Source organism: Pomacea canaliculata, linkage group LG7, assembly GCF_003073045.1.
Source record: "Pomacea canaliculata isolate SZHN2017 linkage group LG7, ASM307304v1, whole genome shotgun sequence".
Taxonomy (NCBI): domain Eukaryota; kingdom Metazoa; phylum Mollusca; class Gastropoda; order Architaenioglossa; family Ampullariidae; genus Pomacea; species Pomacea canaliculata.
This window is the reverse complement of record NC_037596.1, coordinates 939,943-960,573: the sequence shown is the minus strand read 5'-3', so window position 1 is coordinate 960,573 and position 20,631 is coordinate 939,943. Positions and strand designations below refer to the sequence as shown.

Below are 20,631 nucleotides of genomic sequence, written 5' to 3'. Positions count from 1 at the left end.
TCCAATTTTGTAAACTTCCATGTCCTTGCGACATTCAGTCTCTTGCGGCCAGGCAGCCAATCAGACGCAAGATTACATCCTGAAGCTACAACTAACTACACATGGACCGTGGCCGGACGTTTTGCCGCCGGACGTTTAGCCAACAGACTTTTCGACGCATTATGTCAGAGAGAGAGAGAGAGACAGACAGAGAGAGACAGACAGACAGAGAGAGACAAACAGAGAGAGTGCTTACTTACTTTTCAAAGAATGAAAGTAACTACTAGATTACACAATAATTCTTTATTTCAAACAAATTTTACACACAGACTTCACAGACAGTTCACTTTGATTGTCACAGATTACGCGCAACAGCTTTGAGAAAATCTAAAACATCCTCCTGTGCGTGCATTGCAACAAGCGCTTGCAGTCGTGTGTTGACTTTTTCGTACTGCTTGTTTTTTCGCAGCCTGACGCCCATGGCAAGCTGTTCCATCATAAGCTCGGTGCTTGCCTGCTCCTTGCGTACTAATATGCTCCAGCAGACAGACATATACAGACACAGAGGCAGGAGTGTAGAGTTGACATGTGAAAACCAAAGTAGACATTGAGGGAACCTGCGCCCACATACACATATCTATATAATTTTTGGTTTTGTGGTAGAATTGTACAACGAGCTGAAAGCTTTAAACGTTTAATTACTTCTCAGAGAGAGACAGAGAGAGAGAGACAGAGAGAGATGCTTACTTACTTCTCAGAATGTTGCACATGTGTAACCAAGTGGTGCGTGGTGAGGGGAGTCGAACAGTGACCACAACAGTCCAGCACTCGAATCAGAAAGGCACGGCTGCGTCACTTGTCTCGAGCTTTTACTTCGCAGTTTTCTCTACTGTCTTTGCGTCTCAGCTCTGCCCTTATATACCTATCGGGCGGGTACTTTTTGCGATCCTTCGCGATCGCATGCATCAGCACTTTTTTCTCCATGCATCAGCATCAGCTCTTTTGTCGCGTGCATCAGCACTTCCGCCAAAACCTAACAAGCGCTGGACTACCGGCCCTCTACACATGAATGAATGAAGCACTATCTCGAGGGAACGTGAGACAGATGACAAACAGAAATATTGTCCAGGTGGAAGGTGAACGTGAGAACTGGCAGAGACTCACATTGATACAATGGCGAGAGAAATGTGTGAGCTAACGGTTCACATGAGGAGGGATAGTGAGAGACAGTTCACTGATACATTGATACAATGGCGAGAGAAATGTGTGAGCTAAGGGGCGTCACACACTTGACTTCGGCTAAAGGTCTCGCGTGAAATGCCGAAATGTTCGTCGACAAAACGTTCGTCGGCTGAGGGCCCCGCGCCGAAACCTCCGTCGACAAAACATACGTTTGGCGGAACGTCCGGTCAGCAAAACGTCCGGCTCCGAAACGTCCGGCGGCGAAAAGTCCGAGTACCACATGGACACAACAAGAGAGTCGCACAAGATTACAAACTAAGACAAGAATCACGCATCGTCATACTGCTCATTCACGCGTATGGCCTTATATACATACAGTGGAACCTCGGTTAGCGAACGCCTCGGATAGCGAATTTTTCGGATAACGAACAAAACTTTCGTTAAGAGTTTGTCTCGGACAGCGAACAAAATTTCGGATAACGAACAGCCACGTGAACCACACGTGACCGACCAGCATGTCATCATTCGCGCTCGAGACACAGCTACGATCGGTCGTTCCTTATCTATGCGCATCCTTCTTATTTAGTGATTGTTGTGCATTACTTTAATAAGATAATCCTCAATCATGGCTCCAAAGAAGATTAAGAGCAATTAATAGTAGTGAGGTAATGACAAGGAAGCGGCCAACAAATGAATTGAAAAAGGAAATGACTTCAAAGTATGAAGGTGGCATGCGTCTGTCAGATATGTGATGTATTACAGAAGAGTTTTACAAAAAAGGCAGAAGGAACAGACACTGGACAAGTTTTTTCCTTTGACCTCAAAGCTACAGAAAAGGGAAGTCACCCCCGATTTTATTATGTCACGTGCTCATGGAGGGGGAATAAAAGCAGTAATTCCACCCCTTCCTCCCCACACCTCCATCCACCCACGCCGTCAAAACGGCAAGTTTTCTGTTATTTAAATGCTTTCGTTAATGTTTTTAAGTTTATTTAACTCCATTTATATTGCATTATAACTGTTCTCATTAAACAAAACCTATATAGCCTGTAACTTTCAAATATTAGCGAGTCAACAGGGGCTGGAAACCAATTAAATCTATTTCCTTTATTTCTTATGGAAAACATTGTTTCGGATAACGAACAGCTTTCCAGAACGGATTAAGTTCGTTAACCGAGGTTCCACTGTATATGTATTAAAATCACAATAACGTGTAGCAGAAACAAATCATGCATACACACAAAAAAAGCAAAATAGTGAGAGCAAAACACAGTTTACTTTAGCCTAAAAAGACAGACAATACTTTTAATGAACCTTCAGGGGTGTTACCTGATAGATAATGCATCAGATATGTCATCGTCAGCAGCCGAGATTCAGGAGGTAAGAAGTTCTGTAAATTGTTTACATACTACTGGGAAATTAAACTTAAAGGTATTGTATAGGCAAAATAAAACTGCTTTGAATCTCGTAAAGAGTAGGATCCACTTTAATCTTGTCTTTTTTCGCGTCTGTTCATATGGAAAAAGTTGAAGACTTTGTGGCATGTTGTGTTTAAGAAGAGAAATTACATAGGATTCTTTCGTTTACTTAGACGAAATCTCGTTGTCACGTGACCTTATGACATAGGACCAAGACTGATAACCAAGTGAGACAGACTGTTTTCTATAATTTTTAAAACTGTCCTTTGAATAGTTCATTTCAAAACCTAAATTAACTCACGAAACACCACCGATAACGAATTTAAACCCTCGCAATGATCACAGACATTTTCTGTACGTCACTGACTGACGTCGCAATGATCACAGACACTTCCTGTACGTCACTGACTGACGTCACAATGATCACAGACACTTCCTGTACGTCTCTGACTGACGTCACACGCAGGTTCGTCTGCTTGATCATCTCGGGAAGCTATCGTGGTTACTCGGCGGAAGGACACAAGGGTCGATTTCGCTGGATTTTTTTTTCGATTTTTATAAAAATCGGCAACGGAAATAGTGCTAATAAGTGGTAATTAAGTGAGAAACGAATCCTTTATTTCTCCTGTATTGCTCTCGTGCTCTGTTATTGTAACTAAATATAGTTTTGAAACGTTTGACCGTCGCCACAGCCTTATCACAAGCCTTGAGTATCCCTTCAATTGATTGATGGTCTGCATGAATATCAACAGGTTGACAACCTGGGATATCTTGCTCTCTCTACTGAGTTTTACTACTTTCTTTCTTCATTCTTCATTCTTCCTTCATCCTTCTTTTTTCTCATTTCTATCTTCTTTCTTCCTTCTTTTTCTTCCTTTCTTTCTTCCATTCTTCCTTTCCTTCCCTTTGTCCTCTCGTCCCTTCTTCTTCTCTTTTCTTCTATTCTTTCCTTCTTCTTTCTTTCTTCCTTCCTTCATTTAACCTTTTTTCCTTCTTCCTTTTCTCTCCTCATCCTTCCTTTCTTTCATCTTCTTTTCTTCGTCCTTCCTTTTTCCTCGTTCTTCTTCCTTTTTCTTATTTTGTCTTATTTCATCTCCTTTCTCCTTTTTTCTTCTTCTTAGCATAGCGCTGCAAATACACCCAGCCATCAGAGCCGGTTCTGGGCATCCTTTTTCATTTGGGACCACGTGTTTCGCTGTAAGGGGTCATATTTCCTTTTCCAAGAGGTCAGGTGCTTCCTAGTACGATTCAAGGTCTCAAAATTTTTGACCTCGACCTTGATTATGCACGTGATACAAACGTGATCGAGACCAGCAATCAGATTGAAAGCCTGAAAATATTAGTAACTGATTGATCTGTGCTACTGAAAAAGCTGTCTGCTTAAGGACCAGTTCAATCACTTGGTCAGATTACTCACACGCGCTTATCAAAAATAGTAAATGATTAACTATTTATATGCCAAAATTACATCAGAAGAAAAAATATGTATACAATCAAAGAAGAGTAAAAGCCAAAGTAAACCCATGTTGAAAAGTACGACAATCCCAATAGCATGACCTGTCAGATGGAAACAAATAAGACAAAAAATTTTCTCGCATTTAAAATCTTTAAACTGTTGACGTGTCTACAATCAGAAACACCAAAATCAAAGGCGGTTCTTCATCGATATGTGAAGGGTGGGAGAGGTCGAGGTCGACAGAGACTGAACAGATCGCCCAATCAGAGACTACACCGCTACTGCCTCTCATCGATAATGGCAGGTATCAACGTAATTGATGATGATGATGATGATGATGATGATGATGATGATGATGATGATGATGGTGATGATGATGATGACGACGACGATGATTATGATGATGATGAGGAGGAGGAGGAGGAACTGTGCTAATAAACACATAAGCAAGCAAGAGTTGTAGCGTCACTGTTTATAAATCTTACTTCCCTTCATTTTCTATTAGGTTATATTACTTTTCACATTAAGTTTCCCCTATCACCATACCATGCTCTCTGACTACGCATTTCTTCCTTCCTTCAATTCATTGTTTCTCTACTTCTCCCCCCCCCCTTTTTTGTTCTATGTATACCGGTCAATTCTATCATGTCCGTTCATTCTCTACGTCTATACACCTAAGAGTTTTATCCCTCTCCTCTACTCTCCGGTTAGACGTGTTTCTCCAACTCTCTGCATCACATTTTTTTACGCGTCCTTTGCACTTTTAATTCTAATATTACTGTATAAACAAGTAAATAGCTACATGTTCTTATCTGTTATGTTTGCTTGTGTGTGTTTGTGTGACCCATAGCACACACATTCTGGTGAAAACTCATAGGGACTAATGAAAATTCCGTATGTGTGAATAAAAGACGAGAGCAAGAAGACCCGTCCTACCTACTGGACTGCTCTCTCATGTCTTATCACAAGAAGGTAATGCAATAAAAGTAATGTTTGTTATTAGTGGTAGATGAGAAGCGTATGGATAGGTGAAAAGAAGGCTTTTTTAATGCTCACCCTGTAAAAGGGACAACGGCTGAAATGGTCTTCAGTCAAAAAAAAAAAAAACAAAACAAACCCAACAAATATTCGAGTTGAGTTCGAGTGTGGATGGATAGATGGATGCTAATGACTTCACAAGCTGGTGTAAAACAGCATCCTGGGTTCGTACATGAAATATAATAAGTGTAGTCCTCTCCATTGTTGTGAGCTAATTTAGTGTATAGTGCCACATCGATAACAACTTAAGCATTTTCTGTGAAACACAAAAGAGAAAACAGCCAAATAGTTGAGATAAGACTAATGCGTCCAGAGAGGAAACTCAGTCAGTCAATCCCTTGCCGGTCCGGGCGGAGGGGGGATCGGCCGGCAGCAGCAACAGGCAGAATTTTCCACTCGGTCCTTTCTTGGGCAGATGAGAGCAGATCCGGGATCTCGCGTTCGGTCCATTCTTTGATGTTGGTGACCCAGCTTTTCCTCGGACGACCACGACGACGGCTCCCTTTGAGGGTTCCTTGTAGGATCGTCTTGGACAGGGTGTTGTGGCGGGTGACGTGGCCGAACCAGGCGAGCTTGCGTCGCTTCACTATTGCCAGAAGGGGTTCATGTGGGCCCACTAGAGAGGTTACGGTGCTCCGTACGTATGCGTTGGTCTTGTGTTCGCGATATGATATGCGGAGCATTTTTCTCAGGCACTTGTTCTCGAAGGTCTGGAGTTTCGTTTCCGCTTTGGCAAGCAGCGTCCAAGTCTCGCAGCCGTAGAGTAGGATTGACACTACAAGGGACTTGTACAGCCTGTACATGGTACTGAAGCTGATTGAGTTGCTTCGCCAGATCCTGTCCAGTCTGGACATTGCGGAAGTTGCCATACCAATCCTGATATGGATCTGTGCTGTACAGCAACCATCTGTAGACAGGGTGGCACCCAAGTACTTGAAGCTGCTGACCTCTTCCAGCTTCTGGCCGTTCATGACGATGCTGCTGTTGTCGCTGGTGGTATCGATCATCACTTTGCTTTTTTTCTGAGCTTATTTCCATGCCATAGGCCCCTGCTCTTCTTGAGAGTCTATCTGTCAAATCCTGTAGTTCGTTGTTACTGCCTGCCATGAGGTCAATGTCATCTGCAAAGCGGAGGTTGCACAGGGGTCTGCCACCAATGGAGATTGAGGTATGGTGTTCGTGGAGGGTTTCTTGCATAATCTTCTCAAGGCAGATGTTAAGAAGGATGGGAGAGAGTAGGTATCCTTGACGGACCCCGATCGTCATCCCGAAGAACTCGCCTAGTTGGTTGTTGAGTAGCACCGCGCTGGAGGCGTTCTTGTAGAGTGCTGCTATCATCTGGATCAGTCCCTCTTCTATGTTGAATGATCTCATGACTTGCCAGAGTCCATCGTGCCAGACACGATCAAAAGCTTTTTTGAAATCGATGAAGTTGTGGTATAGTTCACGTTGATGCTCCAGGTGTTTTTCTATTATAACACGTCAGTTGAAGATCTGTTCTACCGTGCTTCTTTCAGCCCTGAAGTCAGCCTGTTCTCCTGCCAGCAGTTCCTCAGCAATAGGTTTTAAGCGGTTGAGGATGATTCTGAGCATCACTTTGCTTGGGTGGCTTATCAGGCTGATGGTTCTGTAGTTCTGGCACTGCTTCAGGTTTCCTTTCTTAGGGAGTGGGATGATGATAGACTGAGCCCATTGTTCTGGCCATTTCTTTTCTTCCCATATCTTTTGACACAGTGTGGTGAAGGCCTTGGTTGTTGCTTCTCCTCTATGCTTCAGCAGCTCAGCAGGTACGTTGTCCACACCAGGTGACTTTCCTCCCTTCAGACTGTGCACAGCTTCTTTCACCTCCTCAGTTAATACTGGCAGGTCTTCAGCCTCTCTTGTCCCAGTCTGGTGGTTGTGGAGAATGCTGGTCTCTGGCTCGATCTTGTAGTTGTACGTCTTGGCAGAATTCAGTCCAACGGCGTAGTACAGCAGCGTTTTCCGTAAGGAGCTGTCCGGAGCTGTCTTCGATGACTGTGGCTGTTTGCTGCTGAGTCTTTGTGAGAGCCTTCAGTGTTTCATATGCCTTCTTGCTGTCTCCGCTTGCCATGCCTTTTTCCACGCTGCGACACTGGTCTTCGATCAAATCTTCTTTTGCCTCCTTCATCCTTTTTCTGATCTTCTGGTTAACAAGTCTTTATTTGTCTGCTGACTTCGGGCCTAGACCTCTCTCTTTCTTCAAGGCTCTCCTTACGTCGCAAAGATCAAGGATGTCGTCTGTCCCCCAGGGTTGTTTGCGCTTCCTCTGCTTCCCCAGCACTTCGTCTGCAGTAGAGAGTAGCACCTCTTTGATACTTCCAGCAAGGGTGTCTACGTCGCAGTCTAAAGTAGCCAGGGCTACAAATTTACCTCCCACCTGGGCCTGGAAGACCCTCTCTATTTTCGGGTCTATGAAGCTTCTCCAGGTTGAATCTTATGCGAGGGCTCTTGTTATCACGTTTCAACTTCAGTTTCAACTTGAGACTAGTGAGGACAAGGTTGTGGTCGCTGCCTATGTCAGCGCCAGGAAAGGACCTCGTTTGTGCTTTGTTGATGCTTGATTTCAAAAGCTGAGGCAGCAAGATGAAGTCAATCTGGTTATGGACCAGGCCTCCTGTCGATTACCACGTTACAGTTCTTGTTTTTTTGTGCGGGTGGAGGGTGTTGGCGATGGTAAGACGGTGACTCTGTGCGATTTCTTGTAGCCGTAGGCCTCTTGCGTTGATGTTGCCTAGGCCAAACTTGCCGACTGTTCCTGCCCATTGTTGGTAAGCGTCAGGGCCGATCTTAGCATTCCAGTCGCCGAGGACAATCAAGATGTCCTTCTTCGGAGTTTTCTTGATGATGTTGTCCAGCTCCTCGTAGAATTCCTCGACCTCTTCATCTTCGTGTTCTGATGTTGGGGCGTACACTTGTATGATGGTAATGCTGTGTGGTCGAACAGAGATTCGGATGGAGATAAGTCTGCTAGAGATTGGGGTGCAGCTGATGACAGTTCCAGCCACCTCTTTCCTGACTATGAAAGCTTCACCACGTTCATGATTGGTTTCTTCTCCGCTGAACCAGATCTTGTGGCCTTCATCTAAAGTTGACTCCCCGAAACCAGTCCATCGGACTTCCGCAAGTCCCACTATGTCCCATTGGTAGCGCTGTAACTCGTGTATGTGTTCTTTAACTTTGCAGCACTGATGGAGTTTGCGATCATTCTAAGTTCCTATAGTGGTTCCTTGTGTAGTCAGCTTGATTGTAGACTAGGGTATAGACTTGGGTGTAGTCTTGGTTCCAGTAGCACACTTGTCGCCCCCACCCTGGAGACCACCAGTGGGGTGCGTGGTCGTTGGTGATCCGGGCCTCGGCCGATCCGGCATAATGCTTCTTTTCTTTTGTGCGTCCATGAGTCCTTTCAGTGGGCTTTGGCGAACTTGGTGGCGCCCATCTCCTCTCCAAGTATTTGTACTGTCGTGGAGAACACGTCAACCCCTCAGAGCGTTTAACCCGCCAGCAGAAGCGGTTACCGGGGTGTGGCTAGGTTAAAGACCTGGAGCCAGCTGTGGGAGTTGAGTGCCATGTGAGGACTAGTGCTCCCGTCTGTCCCAAGGGACACTGCTGCCGGAAAGTCAAAGGCACTACATCTACGTGGACACTCCATGCACCCCGGAGAGGAAACTATCCATTATTAAGTCTGATCACCTTATCTTTATGACTTATTGCTAGCTGTGTTAAACCAGTTGTGACAAAAAAATTGAAGCTCAGAAAACACTTCTAAGTTCTAATTAAGCAAATTATTGAACCCATGTCCGACAATAATAACAAGCAGTTTATTAAGTTATCGTCACCATATTGTTTCGCTTTAAGAAAAAAGCGCTACTGTCACAAACGGTGGGAAAGGTTACGAACAATTAAAACACTAAATTCGTGCGTTATTTCTCGAAATTGATCCAGCCTATCTAACTGTATATAAATAAGTGCTTCCGGCGTCATATCCATAGGGATGTTGATACACGTCCTCCTTAACCCCGGTCCCGCGCGGATGGTCGGCCCCAGGCCCCGCGTGTTCCTAACGCCGCCTCTGGTTCATATATATATATAGTCACGTGACCACCCCCTACGTCACCGGCTGCACGCTCGCAACAGCTGGTAACGAACGCACACCTTTTCGCTCGGACAGAGACGTGAAGAAGAATAAGTGGATTCCAATTTGTGTTTTCTATGTTTGTCTTTTTTTCGCACTCAGTCTTGTTGTTTAACCTTCTGTTTCTTCGTATGTTGTCAAGTTGTCATATACCATCCTCCTTAAAAAGTGTGAAAATGCATTGTGTAAATTTGTATTATTATTATTATTTGCACAGTGGTTGTAAATGAGAAAAAATCTAAAGTTAAAAGAAAAGGAAATAATATTTTGACACCAAGAGCCGATATGTGCAGTATGTTTAGCATTATCTACTCTAACCACGTCGTGTCCTTTACTTAATTGCGATCCTCTCTTGTTGCACTACTAAACAATAGAAATGAAATTGAAATTGATCATATTTGACCCACCAGGTGTGCCACCCAGGCCTTGTCCTACAGATATGTACATGTACAACAACCTTGGGGTACAATCTTACAACACATCGCGCTGTGCGAATATGAATGAATACAAAAGGGGGGCAAGCACTGGACCCTTTAGCACTTGTTCCTTACGAATTACTTCCTTTGACAACTGAAAAATAAAAACTCAACCAATCAGGTATTTCTTTATGTTTAAAAGTAGGCAAACATTCTGTGACAAACCGCCATGTTAATGTCGGTGACCGGTTACTCAATTCAACCTGGATTTGAACTCAAACTACAGACAATAAAAAGAAAAAGATAAATATTTCTATTCTAATGTATATTCTAACATTTCTGTTTCGTTGGTACTTTATTTTTTTTATATCGTGCAAATAATTTTATTTTGTAAATTTTTAACTATTGACCGTCGTTCCGATTAGTGAATTCCCTGTGGCATACAGTTACAATCATTCGTTTGTTTTTACTGCCGGTAAATAAAACTTGTAGTTTTAAAAAATTTACACCACCTTAATTTTTGAAAATGCTCTTTAAGATGGAGTATACAGATAAGTGTATGTTGTAAGTTTATAGATATGAACATTAAAAACCTGTTAAAATTTTATTCGCGGGCAATTAGCGCTTTGTCTACTGCAGGGATGCCCAACCTTCGGCCAGCGGGCCATATCCGGCCCGCGACGCGTTGCCATCCGGCCCGCGAAACTTCTGCCCACAATGCAGGAAATCGGCATGTTAGTAATAAAAAAAAAAAAGACCTAAAAGAACGAAAAAAGGGAAGAAGAAGTATTTATCCCCACTTAGGGGCGTCTCTCAATCTTTTTTTCGATGGACGAACATTTCGATTCAGTGCTCCGACTTGCTGTCTCTACGAGGCAGCCGGACATTCAGAAGTTGGTTTCGGGTAAACTACTTCAAATATCCCACTAATTAGTACATAATACTACATCACTGGTCTACTGGTAACAACCACACTTCTCCCTATGTACTGATTGAGCATTAGAAAACGGGGAAAAAGAGGCTTGAAGGTTTATTTTAATTGTTTATGCGGTGTGTTATCGAGCTCTGTGTGTGTACGCGTGTATGTTTGTGAATGAAATAGAGATATTTCGAGGATATGCAACATAAGTCTACGTTTGTCTTATTACAACACATAAACAGGTGAACAGGAATGTAGAGACAACATATGTGTGTATGTGTTTGGAGATAAGTTGTTTGTCTATAGCAGCCACCAAAAAAAACATTTTTGTCAAATCACAAAAGACAAATGATTGTGATTCAACTATTTTATTTTCACCTTGCATTTTTGATGCCATTTACAACGAGAAAGTTAAAAATCTTAGACCACGTATTCTTTCGAGAAATTGGACATTATTTTCCACTCTTTTTCTTTTTTTCTTTTTGTAGAATTGTTGGCTTGAAAATTGCTTGTTGGGTAAAAGACCTTGGGTTATAAGGTATACTTTTGCAGAAGCGTTTACAGTTGACTACTCTTTAGGGTTGACTAGTGTACATGTTACAAGTATACTTCCTACCTTTTCATTACATCTTGTGACAGAATAAACAAGTGTAAAATAACTATCTATTTTTTCAAGTAGTTTAAATGAGAATTCTGACTGTAATCGATAATACTTAGAAAATGGTTTTTTTTTCAAAATAACTTTCAAGCAGTATTAAAATTGTAGATCATTGAATATACTGTCTTTCTATAGAACACATTTTTGTTTCCATTTTCAAGAATGTTCATTTTTATATCTTTAAATGTCTACCAGTTAGCGGATGAGCAAGGTGTTCCATCAGGTGAATAAACTCTGCACACACAATGTAAGTTCCATAAAAACAAAAAAGGAAGAACATCAAATAAAAAGATAAACATTAAAGAAATAAGAAGCTTTAAGTCCTTTGTAAATAACAAAATCTGCAAGTTCGAAAATGCATTTGCAATGAATCCCTTAAAGTAACAATTTAGTCATCTTTGATGAAAAAATAGTTGTAAAGTACAATTGCTAAGTTTCTAGAGTGTTTACTTTAATTAAAATGTTATGGACGTAAACACGCAAACGACAATTACAGATTCATGTGAATATGTCTGCCCAATGAAATTATTATCGTGTATGTTGCATATTTTGATATATTGTACACTATATTATAAATTGTATACTATATTATATATTAAAATTATATTATGTATCATATTATGTATAAATATATTTTACTAATATAGTTTTAGCTAGAGGTTTTGCAATGCAAAAACTGTAAGTAAATAAGTACATATATTTAAATTTTCAGCGAGAATTACACACCTGGTGATTTCTAATTTAGATACGTGTCTATATTATCTAAATGATGCTTTCATACCTGTATGCTGGATGGTCAGTGCCGGATTCAAAGTGCCGACACCCACGTCGGTTTACCTGATAACAGTCATTGCCAGACGGTATATAAATGTAAATGTAGACTGATATTGATTAAAAAAAAATTATCTTAAAAACGTTATCACATTGCTTTCATCCAGCAAAATTAGTGTTAGTCACGTTGGAAATTTGCAAAAGGATAGTTGAATGTTGTAGAAACATCTACACTCTTCTACAAGATGTACAATATACCGGGTTTGAAACACACATAGCAACAAATTTTGCCGTTTCAACAAAGAGTGTAAACATAATATATTTCTGATATACTCGTATAGGTAACTAGGATATACTTTTTACTGCAGTCTGGAGCATGGGACATCGGGATAGATTTCCTTCTGATATCCAGTTTTCCCTGATAACAAGCAGTCGCACCAAAACCTCTGCATTATTCTTCCCTGAACCAAAATCTGTGAGCAACAGAAAAGAAGAAAAACGTGTATATGTATGGGAGATACGAGCTTAGCGACAAGTGTGTAATCATCCTCAGAAATCATAGGCAATAAGACATTTAATGTCTTTAGACACGTTGAGAATTCTCTTTTCTGTATCATTGAGATTGAAATTTGCAAAAAGGACAAACATGACAACATTGCATGAAATACGCATTTTGCGAATGAATACTAAGAAATTTTCTCGTAAAGGCTAATACAAAGCATTGAACTTGCTTGTCTTTATCCTAAAGGATGTAGTATTACTAAAGTGATAACCAGCTAAAATAACAGTCGGTGCCATTGGAAATATTGTCTGCCTGCTGCCATTAGCTTTAGGCAAAGTAGTCTTTAACTGCAAATTCCTTGGGGGACTTCCCGCATGTGTAATGCTTTGTTCAGAATATATTAAACTTAACAAATGAAATATAAATGTTAATAAATTTGCAAAATTTATGTTAATCTAAACAGTAAAGAACGTTGTCCGTGGTAATCAGTTGTGATATCTAAGGTAAATGCTGCGATCTAATTCAAGAAATGTGTCCACTTAAATGAAATAAATCTTAGAGAAATATTGCTGGAATGTTGAGCCATGCCGGCTACAACTTTTCTTCTATCATGGTACAATCGTGTCAAAATATTTTGGCCTAGTATGGAAAAATATAGGACTGACTAAGCTTGGCTGCCATTAAAGCTCTAGGGCGCAGTCTTAGACATATGTATTTATATGTATATATTATCATCGTGCTGGAAGCTCAGATTAGTCGTGTAGTGTGCCGACATATATATATATGTCAATTACAATTCTTTATTTACGAGGGGTAAAATAAGCAACTGAGCGCTTTTTTCCATTTAGCCCTCGCCCTTTACAGGGAAGGAAATTATATAAATTTAAACTATATAAATAAAGTAATTGAGCATTAAGTATAAAAAAATAGTAAGCATAGAGAAGGGTGGATATGTACAGGCGATGGTTAAAAGGACATTTGCATATATTCACAAGGTCACCTGGAGTTGGTAGGAATCTAGAGGCCTCATCTATATATCTTTGGAAGTGTTTAGATAGATGGCGTCGAAAGCAGTTCAGGGAGTGCAATTGCTTGAGATGGAGAAAGAGGCTGTTCCATAGCGCGCTTCCTGAGAATTGCAGACTTGATTTGAAGAGGTCCAGTCTAGGAAAGGGGATATTCAGTTTTGGGAAGGTTCTAGAGTTATTGGAGGAAAATAAGACAGAGAGTCTTGGCGATAGTTTGCCCATCAGTATTTTATAGATGAAGATGCATTTGTTAAATTTGAGTCTGTTTTTAAGAGGAAGGACGCCTAGAGAGGTGAAGTCACGTGGGTGTTATTTCGGTTTTAGCAGAACGGCTTTGATAGCTCGCCTCTGAACACTAGCTAGAGGTTTCATGGAGGATCCACCAGCGGAGTCCCATAGGGTGGAGGCATAGACAATGACTGACTGGATGTGGGTGATATAGAAGAGTTTTCTTGTGTGAGTGTCAAGGAAATGTTTTATTCTTGACAGATGGTAGACTTTCTTGGAAGTGTTTTACTTGTGGTTGAGATGTGTTGGGACCACGATAAGTTGTTGTCAATGGTAACACCCATGAGTTTGTGGAACTGTACTTCCGTTATTTACTGAGCGCCGATTTGGATATTAGGAAATGGGGTGGCTAGGTTTTGTCTTTTCTGTCTGATCGTTAGAAGCATGACTTCAGTTTTCAGGGGGTTGAGGGACATGTGGTTTGAATCAGTCGAAGCCTGAAGATCATCAGCGCTCAGTTGCAGGATGGAAGCAAGTGGCTCTATCTGTTGGTGGTGTGCGTGTATTGTGGTGTCGTCCGCAAACATTTCACAGGATTGGGATATGTGGAGAGGAAGATCGTTTATGTATATGGAGAAAAGCAGGGGTCCCTACTGACCCTTGAGGGACACCGAATTTAACTTTAAGGGGATCAGACAGTTGGTTGTTTACAGCAACTCTCTGAGTTCGATTGTCAAGAAAGGAGATAAGGAGTTCGGTGCTACTGGTACTTAGTTTGTAGAGAGTTAGTTTTCTGATAAACAGATTGTGATTTATAACATCAAAGGCTTTGGCAAGGTCAACAAATAATGCGGCAGAGAAAAGATTATCATTAGTATTACTTAGCCATTGTTCCACCATAGATGTAAGTGCAGTGTGGCAAGAGTGACGGGGCCTAAAGCCGGATTGGTTTGTATGGAGGAGTTCATACCTTAGAAGGTGCTCTTGTAGGTGCTTGTGGATGTGTTTTTTCTAAGGGTTTTTGAGAGAGGTGATAGAATTGAGATTGGACGATAATTTTGTAGGTCGCTTGGATCACCTGATTTGTGAATTGGGATTACTTTTGCTTGTTTAAGTGTGTTGGAAAGTAAGATTTATCAATGCAGAGGTTATACAGATAGTCAGGCTTTCAGTAATGGCCGGTGCTGAGAGCTTTAGGATTTTGTTGTTGATGCTGTCTAGACCTTTGGTGTTAGTATCTTTAAGTTTGGTTAGTGCTTAATATACATCCAATATAGTCATTGGGGAATGGAGAGAGCCATTTCAATGTGCTTTGAGTTACAGAAGCTTTGTAATTTGTGTAGTTTGTTTTCGTGTGACTTGTCATTTAAGATTACCTAGTACCAATTCCTGCAAAAATGTGCGTTCAGTGTGTTAGGGGTATTGTAGTTGTGGGACTGGTTTTTCTTGAACATTGTTGGTTAGCTGATTGAGGCTTTCCAGATCAGTTTGGTGTTCTGTTTGCATTCTATGAGTTTGCTAAAGTAGTTTTTCATCTTGCTTCATTTCATAGCGGTGACAATATTTCTTTGCTTTTTAAATTCGCTTCTTGGCCCCTCCTTTTAAGTTTGTCTCTTACATTAATTGCGGTTGGAGCTTAAGGTCGAACCAAGCAGGTTTGATGTGGTGTTTAACACGTTTGGTTTGCAGCGGTACATGTTTATTGTATATTTGTAGATATTGGTTGTGCCAGTAGGTGATGGCTTCATCTGCGTCTGTGATATCGTATATTTTGTTTAGGGGAGAGTTGTACAGATCAGCTAGAAATTTAGTTTCCTCAAAGGTTTTAAAGGAGCGGTAGGTGATTGTTTTGTGTGAGTTTCTGGGAACTTTGGTCCCATTTTTGTGCCACGTCAGGCAAACGGGGAAGTGATCACTGCAGCCTGTCGTGGGTACAAAGACTTCAAGTATGTTGTGTTGGTTGCTGACATAGATATGGTCAATGAGTGTCTGGGATGTGCTAGTGACCCTTGTTGGGGTGGTAACTAACTGGGTGAGGTTCGCTAGGCTGATCCTCTCTATCCATTGCTTATTCGGTTTTAGGAGATCGATGTTGAAGTCCCCTAGCAGCATATGCTCTTTGGATTCAAGGAGCACGGCATCTGACTAGGAGCTGAAGTGGTCCGTCCACTCGGCTCGTTCGTAAGGGTTTCTATAAAGGAATCCAATAAGAAGTGGAGCCGTATTTTTCAGCTTTACTTCTAGCCAGATTGACTCTACGTTGTATTTTCTAGGTGTGCAGCCACTTTGTGTTGAATGCTGTGCTGATGTAGGTGACTAAACCAGTTTCATGTTTGCGTTCTGGGTACCGACGTTCCAGTGTTGTACCCAGGAATAGCGATGTCGTTAAGGGAGACAAGTTCCGTAACCCGGGCTTCCGACAGGGCAAAGATGTGGAAGGGGGTTCCGAAGTTGTATATGAATGTTTCTACCTCAGGTATTTTGTTGAGGGCAGTGTTAATGTTTAGGTGGCCTTATACGAAGTCAATCTTTAGTAGGCCACTATTTGTGTGGTCTATGTGGTGAAATTTCCTGAGGAATTAAGAAGTCTAATTATAGAGTACTTGAGTTCCAAGTTTTTAGTAGGGAAAGAATTTGGCAGGCAAAAGTAATCTAGTAAATGTTAGTGAGAAGATAAAATAATCAGCAAGTTGTTTCCAGTTTGTTCACGCAAGGCAACTGCGAGCCATCATTGGCTACCTGCAGACGGTGTGTTACCATGGTGACAGCCATGTAGCGGGAGTTTCTTACTTTCCGCTGTATCGTTTCCATCCTGGCTTGAGGCTAGCTCTCAGTGGCCAAGATGGCCAGTACCTACAAGCGCTGGAACCACATTGGTCCAACATTTTGTGCTGTCCGGGATGTTTGTACCGCAACGGATGGATCACATAATTACCAAATTAAATATCATTTATATCTTGGTGTCTTAGCATCTTCAATAGAAGCCTCTTAGTGGCTAAAGAATACACTACAAAATTAACTTCTTATTATTCCTGTAACTGTTGTGTTTTTTCAGGTTTAAAAGAGAACAGTCTTATGACATTTATAAACATGAACGTGGCACAGTGACCAGTGCTATGGTGCTATTGACAGCTATATGAGTTGACTATTTGATCCAAGCACAACAATTCAGTTTTTTTCTTAGCATCTATGGCATAGAATGGATTTTAAAGTTATACTTTACCTCTCGGAGATGCCAGGAAGGACAAATGTAATTACCGGCAGACCTAATGGTCAGTGAGCACACATCACCAATGTCGTGAGTTGTAACAAAGAATCTGTCTATCTGATTTCTCTCAAAGTAGTTGTTGTCAGCATTGCCCAAACTTATTTCTGCGGAAGATCCGCGAGATCCATGGAGAGTAATATAGTTATCGGAGTCTGTACCCGCGCCTTCTTTGTCAGATGTATGAATTATAATCTCCCATCTGGCCCCTAGAGAAATGAAACACACAGACGAATATGTGAAAAGTCTCTCTTTCCATATCGTTCCTCTTTTACTGTTCAAGTGCATAGTTTCACAAGTTCCCCATTGTAGATGAACTGTCAGCGTGTGATGTGTAGATGTGCATGGGAATGTTTTTTATTTATTTATTTTTAAATGTATACTATAGATATTGGAAACAGAGCACACATCCCATTTAAATTGCACATTGGCACTAATAAAGTTGGTTGTTATTGTTATTGTTATTGTTACAGCTTCAGACGTTCCTCTCCTAACATCGAGGATAACATCGTTTGCTCTAGAAATATAAAACACACCAACAATTTCGTTACATTAATTATTTGTATTTTTCTAATCTTCTGTTTTATTCTTGATAAAGATATTTGCGTTTTCGGCCATTTGACTCTATCAATATTTCTATTGCAGCTGAGAACAAAATCGCACATATGGTTTGTGTATAAATTAGAAAGAAAATAAAAACATACTCTTCCCCGATCATTTTCACATTATTTTCTGCGTGCGGCAGAATCGAAAATAATTGCATGAAAATTAACTTGCATTATATTTGTTGGTGCAAAGAGAGGCGATGATAATACAGATGGTTAATACAGATGGTGCCCAAAATACTGCACGCATCAGCTTCAGATCTCAAAATATATGTTCCTTTTCTTTTTATTGTTTTTATTCTATATTTTTATGTCATGCATTTCCAGCAGTTGTTCTCATCATCAACCATTGTGCACGTACGATAGAGAAATAAAACACACCAAACAATATGCTAAAAGTCTCTTTAAAAGTCAGACGTTCCCCTCCTAACATAGAGGATAACATAGACATTGGAGTGTGTAGCCGCATCAGGTATCTTCAATGTATACACAATAAACTTATAACAAAAAACAAAATCAATTAAAAATGAGTCTTACATTCATTATCTATATTTTCTGTTTTTCCCTCACCCCCCAATTTTGTTCCTGAAGAAATATTTCTGCCTGTGTACTGTAAGTGTTTTGTGTTTTCTTAATGTACATCACAACCACCGCTACCATGGCACCACAACCTCCAAGAAGCAGGAGCACAAGACGAAAACGCCACATTCCGCTGACTCAACAGCCGCAAGCCGACTGGTATGTGTAGAATGTTCTAAGACAGTTTGTGATCATTCGCGCGTCGCTACTCGTCGCAAGGTCTGACGTCACTGGTACTGACGTAAGATATGGAGGCGGGGGGGGTTGTCATTACGTACAAAGAGCGGGAAATCCTCAGTTCTAAGGAGACTATGTGTTGGAAGCCTGGGATCCAACCGGCAGTGGCAGTGACGTGGACGTTGTGACGTTCAGTGAGGTGGATAGGCTGTGTTGTAGTGAACATTCAGTGTCGCGCTGGACCCTTCGTTTGACTGGAGGATGTATCTAAATGTTTGTGTATGATGGGAATTGATTTTTTTTTTGTCAGGATATTGACTCTGTTCCAGTTTGTTTACTTTGTACTTTTCACCTGAGGAATGATTGGCTTCGTTGCTCGCGGCGGCACGTGGAAGTCTGTGTGATTGCGATCGACTGTGTCTGCGAGAGAGCGAGTCTTGCGACGCCCGACCGCGGTACGCGACAGTGATCACCAATACATATATACTAATCAGAACAAAGATTTGTTGCCATGTGACTTTATAAATATTTAAATTGTATTTAAGAACAAAATCAACCAAACAAACAAAAGGTTATAAAAAGAGTTATGGAGATAAAGAGAGACTGACCGCACTGTTTAAGCGTATGAAACTGAGAACTGTTTTTATTGCCAGCTTAAATGGACTGAACACTGAACACATTGTCAAACGTGGCCAGCAGACAATGTACCTTTTGCGGAAGTTAGTTTTTCAGTCAACCAAGCAATTTTAGCCCTTTTCTACCATTCTTTTATTGAGTCTTTTATCCTTTTCGTTTGCTTGCTTGTTTCGTAATCTGTCCATGATAGGAATAGTTTGAATAGCATTGTTCACATCTGTTCCAAGATAATTGGTATCAAACAGAGAAACTTGACTTTCTTCTGTGATCAACAACTAGTTAGGAAAGCTTCCCGCATTCTGTCAATACCTGAACATGTGTTAGCGTGGAATTTGTTTAATTAACTTTAGGTAACCGCTATGCAATGCCACTATGCACAAGCAATAGGCATCTTAAATCTTTTGTGCCATCAGCAGTCCAGCTTCTCCATTGTAGATGAACTGTCAACGTGTGATGTGTAGGTATGCATGGGAATGTTTTTTATTTATTTATTTTTTAATATATATATATATTATATATTGGAAACAAAGCACACATACCATTTAAATTGCCCATTGGCACTAATAAAGTTGGTTGTTATTGTTATTGTTATTGTTACAGCTTCAGACGTTCTTCTCCTAACATAGAGGATAACATGGTTCGCTCTAGAAATATAAAGCACATCAACAATTTCGCTACATTAATTATTTATCTTTTTCTAGTTTTTTGTATTTTTCTAATCTTCAGTTTTATTCTTGATCAAGATATGTCTGGCTGTGTACTGTAAGTGTTTTTGTGTATTCGTAATGTACATTACAATCACTGTTACCTTGAACACCAAAACCTTGAATGAAGCAGAGCAGAAAGACGAGAGGCCACATCATGTTGCTTCCACTCGACGCCAGCGGCTCCACTTGTGGAAACTTTCTAAAGACAGTCTGTGATAACGAATATATATATACTTACTACACATTATATTTTCGGGCATTTGGCTTTATCAATATTTCTACAGCATTTTACAACAAAATAACGCAGATGGTATGTGTATAAATTAGAAAGAAAATTAAAAATTAAAAATATTATTAGTTATTTAAAAACATCCTCTTCCCGGATCATTTTTACGTTATGTTCTGCGTGCGGCAGCATTGAAAATAATTGCAGTAGTTAAAAAGACGGTGGCATCAGTGCCCAGAGCTCGTATCACATGAAAATTAACTTGCATTATATTTCTTAGTGCAACGAGAGGCGATGACAATATGATGTGGCTAAAACAGATGGTGCCAACAATACTGCACACATCAGCTTCAGATCTTAAAATATATGTTCCTTTTCTTTTTATTCTATACTTTTATGTCATGTATTTTCAGCAGTTGTTCTCATCATCAACCATTGTGCACCTACGATAATATAAACGATGAAGGAATGTGTATTTCTTAAACTTTCTCCTTCATTTTATATGTTTTATATAGGTGTCACGGATAGTTTAATACATGTCCATTACTTCTCAACTCTATCTGACCTTTACGCGTTTCTCCGTTTCAGAGGCCCTGTCTGTTAACTACAGACTTACAGACACAAAAAAGGAGTGTTCTCGCTGATATAAATTCAATTAGACCCAAGTTTTAGTCATTAAAAATAATGA

At 40.6% G+C, this 20,631-nt stretch overlaps 1 protein-coding gene across 1 annotated transcript; it reads right to left on the bottom strand.

Annotated features, from left to right (window-relative positions):
- Positions 1-10,913: 10,913 nt before the first annotated feature.
- Positions 10,914-19,921, bottom strand: LOC112569496. The gene is made up of 5 exons (XM_025247306.1): positions 19,819-19,921; positions 17,007-17,222; positions 12,347-12,463; positions 12,001-12,056; positions 10,914-11,453 (listed from the first exon to the last, which is right to left on the bottom strand). The coding sequence occupies exons 1-4, from the start codon at positions 19,871-19,873 to the stop codon at positions 12,028-12,030; spliced, it is 417 nt and encodes a 138-aa protein (XP_025103091.1). The 5' UTR covers positions 19,874-19,921; the 3' UTR covers positions 10,914-11,453; positions 12,001-12,027.
- Positions 19,922-20,631: the final 710 nt, after the last annotated feature.

Bases quoted from the DNA above. Each gene is read 5' to 3' on its own strand.
- LOC112569496 (XM_025247306.1), bottom strand. From the start codon at position 19,873: ATGATGTGGCCTCTCGTCTTTCTGCTCTGCTTCATTCAAGGTTTTGGT. The intron at 17,223-19,818 runs GTAACAGTGATT...TCATTTCTCTAG, and splicing joins TCAAGGTTTTGGTGTTCAAG to GGGCCAGATGGGAGATTATA. The intron at 12,464-17,006 runs GTAATTACATTT...TGTTGCTCACAG, and splicing joins ACTGACCATTAGGTCTGCCG to ATTTTGGTTCAGGGAAGAAT.